Below are 5043 nucleotides of genomic sequence, written 5' to 3'. Positions count from 1 at the left end.
CTTTGATGCATTTTTCAAATTTCGCCTTGGGGCGGAGTTATCTTTTCACAGGGGGGGTAAGTTACACTTTAACATTTCAAACCGTTAACAGCTACAAAGCTGTTAACGGTTTATCATCTTCCACTGGAAACCAAATTTCCCCGTACTGTATCCTCACTGACTGGTTATTCAAAACGCTTTAGCTCGCCTCACTTGCCTGTTTTGCCGTCTTATGGCATCTGCCATCATCAGTGAGTTTTTTTCTTTGTTCCTGCTGAGTTTTGATTTACAAATTGAGCAACGTTGTGTTGGTAGTATAAGCTTGTCATTCAGTCTCTGCACAACAGTGTGTTTCTACATGTCAAGGTGTGAACAACCTGGGGCTCGAGGTGTTTCTTTTCATTTGAGATTTTAAATCTTGTTCACTACCTTTATTGAACCAGAATAATTGGCCTAAAGTACAATTTCAAGTAAAGACATAAAGATAGCGGATACTGAGATCTTTCTAACTAAAGGCCCTGTCACACTGGACAACTTATACCAACTTATGAAACATATTTTATTATATATATTACTAATAAAAGGTATATATTTGATTAATTTGTTAAAATTACATTATGTACATGCCGAAAAGAAACTTCCTGTTGATTTTTTTCAATTCCATCTTCAACGTAGATGACTTTAAAATGTTCATAACTTGGCACAAATTGTCTAGTGTGACAGGGCCTTAAGTGAGAAACATGATTTATTMAAAAAAAATTCAACTTCAGCTTGAGTTTAGCTGCCAAATTAGCAATGCCAGCTTTAAATGATAGCTCACAATCAAGAAGAAGACCCAAGTATTTATAATTTTGAATAAGCTCTTAATGTTTTTCTTGTGAAGTTAGATTTGATGGGATATTCCCTTGGCGTGCTCTTTTATWAGAAAACACCATGAAGTTGGTTTTGGCTGTTTTTAAAACCTGTTTTTACAGTCAAGACTGAACAATATTAAAATAATTCTGTATGATTTCAAAAGCCTCAAAAGTGAGGATGAGCAGCAGTAAATAATGGTGTTATCTTCAAAAAAATGATTCGTAGCGTATGAAAAAAATATAACAGATTGTAAATTTAAAATAAAACTGTTCCCAAGACTGAACCTTGGGGCACTCCTTTGGTAACATGGAATGGAMGAGGTGGATCTGGCCACCTTAACACAACTGTGTTCTGTTGGTTAAATAGTTTGCAAACCTGGAAATTGCATGTTTTGCTAAACCAATGTGATGTAAGGTATTTAGTAAAAAATTTATTGAGTTTTAGAAATGTGAGAATTTAGAAGCTACTGATACATATAAGATACAAAATAAGGTTGTTCACTTCATAAACAAGAGGTCATATTTTCCAGAAAGAATAAAAATGTTTAGTCAGTCTATAGTTTCTTTATTTCTTTGTTTTTGTTACAGGGATGGAGCTAATCTAGTCATTCTGGTGTATGCTCACTTTTAAACTCACTGACACTTTCAGACACCCAACTTCTAGCAGCTTTGTGAGACAACCTTGAAAAATWATTTATCCTGTCAGCACACATTGTSTAAGGTCACATTAAATATTGATATTGAAAGAGGAAAATGCATMCTTGAACAGAAGAAAAATAGAATAAAAGAAAACTGGACTGAGTCACTCACTGGAGATGGACTGAGGCAGAATAATGCAGTTTTTAGTCTACTTTGAGAACGTGGTAAACAGAAATTCAAGATTTTGTAAATAGTAGGGAAAGATCAATTGTTAGTCTAATTATTTATTGAATAATTTTTGTCATTTAAAATRTATAATTAATTTGTTAGAGTATGTAGTGAGTGCAGGCGTTAACACTAAACCCCTATGTTACTTTGTTCCCTACAACAAGGGTACCTTTTATGGCAGAGACGTTTATTTTGGCACAACACAGACAGGCCCTGAAGGAAGTTGTCTGTAATTTTTATGTATTACGAATAAAAGTTTACTAATTAACTGTKCTAGCAGATGGGTTAGGGTTAAAAATTGTTACTTGTGACCTGTCTTTTAAGCATTGCAGATATGGGCAGCTGAATGGCTAAAGAAACAATATGTTCTTAACGCATCACAACTTAAGTGATTTTTATTGATTGGTTCTTAGCTAAATGCTGTTCATTCACACTGTAATGTAAGCACTGGCCCAAATTTTTTCAATCACTGTTTTTTTTTTTTTCATTTCTTTCTTTTGTTTTTAAAATGTATTACAATTATGAATTCAAAACGTTAAAAATAACAGGACAAATATAAATTATCCATCAGCATTTGTTCTGGCAATTTACAAATCCTTATTGGTTAACAGGTCTGATTTCTGCAGACTTTTTTTTATTGCTATATCTAAATTCTTTCTGTTTCTGTTCTACCTAAATATTTAGGGATTTCTCAGACACTATCTTGACYATCTGCACAATGAATGATAGTCTAAACATCTAAATTGTCCCCAAACTTTTCCACAGTACAGCATGTGTCATAACAGAATACATGTTTGTCTCACTGGGATTACCTTTTGGCTCTGGACAGTACAGCAGGGACAATGTGAGCGTTTCCTGTGAAATACAAGAAATCCCATCTCAAAGTAATAATTGTGCCATATCAGGTCACACAATGAAACAGGGAGAAGAAGGAGGAGCCCAGAGGGAAAGACTGCAGCTTTTTAGACTTAACCAGACAAAGAGTTTGGACATGAAAAGATAAAGATCAGGACATACCTCTGTAGTTCCATAGACAACTGGCAGCAAAAAGCCCCTTGTCACATTATGATCTCAGTGGTGTGAACTTGGTTTTATTATAAGCTGAAAAGCTTGTTTGAAAGATAATGATGCTTTTAACTATTTGTGTAGTCTAATTATTTTACAAATCACTGGAAACTCAAATTGCGATTGAGATAAATGACAAAAAAAGTGGGCTTAAGAAAGATTTTGTTGAATCTTTGACCTAAAACCATGCAATCATCCTGGGAAATTTTGTTTGCTTAGATAATTATAAAATTTCTCGTAATTTTAGGTAGTTGTAGGTCTTGGCCATAATTTTAAATTACATTCTAAATTTGGCTTTAAAGTGCCTGTGACATTCATATTCATGAAATACAAAAAGTCAAAGCAAACATCTTTATATTTAAGAAACTTGGTATAATAGACATGATTTTACCCATTTTGTCCCATAACTGGCATATTTTCTGTTAAACTTTGCTCAGACAAAATGAAACAGGAAGTGACATCAAAGGGGAATTCTTCAAGAAATTAAACTCTCTGGTTTTTGTTTATAAAAGCAATATTTTTGAACACTGAGTCTTTCTCATCTCTCTATTATAGTAATTAAAAAAAATCTAAAGAAACATCAGGTTCTTCTCTACAGTCTGTGTTGTCAGCCTTTGTAGCAGTGCTCTGTTCACATTCAGACATTCCCCTTTGACATCACTTCCTGTTACTTCACATGCAAATATCTCAACAACTGTTCATCTCAGCTGCATGAAATCTTTTTTTACAATATGTTGTCAATGTTATCTTTCCAAAAATGCATTTATATTTATTACCAAAAAATGATGTCACAGGCACTTTAACCTTCTGTACATCTGTGAACAGTGGATTTAAAGAGTGATCCACACCCCCTAATCTCCACAACCGTCCCCGATTTTCCGACTAAGTGTTTAAAATCTTTTCAAGTGTCTTTAAGTTAATTTTATTGTTTTTATCTTTATTTTTCTAGAGCCCAGAGGACAAAGGGGAGACTCAGGAGGGATCTGACGCGAGCAAATCTGAGATCAGCCTGGTTTATGAAATCGCTCTCAAGAGGAACTTATCAGTTAATTTTGAGGTAAAAACAGCAGTTTTGGATTTGTCTGAAATTACACAGAAGAACTCACCATTGATGTCATTATTACTGGAATTAAAGTGAATTGTAACTCCGAAAGAATGTGGTAAGAAACTAATGATATTAATTTGGATGTTACACAAGTCATGCTTTTCCCTGCAAAAATGTGGAAAGTCATGCTTAAAGTAACACTTCTGTGGTTACATGACAAGATAACAGAAAGAAAGCTGAAGGAGTCACACACCAGGTATTAAATTGCAGGATGTGCTGTCTGGTTTAAAAAAGGGTGCGACTTAAAAGAAATTGCTTGGTGTTGTGGATGTGCTTTAGCTTGATGAGCGACATCAGAATGAGTTTAGTTCTTGCTGAATCACATAGTTTCTCAGCTTTTGCAATATTGTTATTTTTTTATCAGCTTCATTTTCTTTGTGTCGAAGGAGTCCAGCGTTCTCTTTTCCACCTTCCAGAGCCTTGAAGGTAGTTGAACGTGTCCTCATATGACTTGCTGCCTTTCTTTTTGGCTTTTACCATATCTTAGCTGACTCATGTAATATTCTGTCTCTCTCTCAGCCACCACCCCCTTTTCTTCTTTTTGTGCTCAGCAAGGTGCCAAAACCAAGTGAAGCTCAGTTTACGTTGCGTCTTCCTCCACTCCCCTCCCTTCCTCCACAGACCTCTCCCTTCCACCTCCATCACTCCAAAAATCACAAACAGGGCAGTTGTGTGTGAAAGAATGGCAGACAGGGTGCAGAGGTAACACATTTTTACTGGTGTAGACTTGGCTTGTTTGTAAAAAWTTACTCAGCAGTTTGAGAATTATCTGAAAACTCTGTTTAGTCCCCTCCCCTTACACYCTTTTCCTTTCTTTTTTTCAAAAAACCCATTTTGTCATCAGATCAGGACATGTGTCCTTCCTGGAACACRTTAATTATTTTAGCCAGCTAAATCTGGATTGAGGTGATTCATCATTTGTTAAGTCTCTGGCACTWTCAGTAATTACACTCACATTTAGAAAGTGAAAGCAGACTGCTGTCACAGTTCTCAGAAAAGCCACTCAAATGCTCAGTCAGTCTGGAGGTCAGCTCTTCATTAAAGCTGTCTGATATGTTGATCAGTAACTTTCCTTGTGAGGCTGTTCCCCGTTATCTTCTGCCTGTTTGTCAGCAACTTATCCAATAATTAAGGGATTAAGAAAATAGGTAAAAAAAAAATACAGTGTTGAAA

General features: G+C 35.3%; 1 protein-coding gene across 2 annotated transcripts in view; it reads left to right on the top strand.

Annotated features, from left to right (window-relative positions):
• stau2 (staufen double-stranded RNA binding protein 2) overlaps positions 1-5043 on the top strand; it is a gene marked incomplete at its 3' end in the record, with an annotated part of 94111 nt that overhangs the window by 23003 nt on the left and 66065 nt on the right. For both annotated transcript variants that reach the window (XM_014002338.1, XM_014002339.1), the window contains 1 exon segment: positions 3715-3822. In XM_014002338.1, the coding sequence (XP_013857792.1) occupies positions 3715-3822 (108 nt within the window).

The sequence above is a fragment of the Austrofundulus limnaeus genome, unplaced genomic scaffold, assembly GCF_001266775.1.
Source record: "Austrofundulus limnaeus strain Quisiro unplaced genomic scaffold, Austrofundulus_limnaeus-1.0 Scaffold12, whole genome shotgun sequence".
Taxonomy (NCBI): domain Eukaryota; kingdom Metazoa; phylum Chordata; class Actinopteri; order Cyprinodontiformes; family Rivulidae; genus Austrofundulus; species Austrofundulus limnaeus.
Note: the sequence above shows the minus strand (reverse complement) of the source record. Positions and strands in the feature narration are given on the sequence as shown.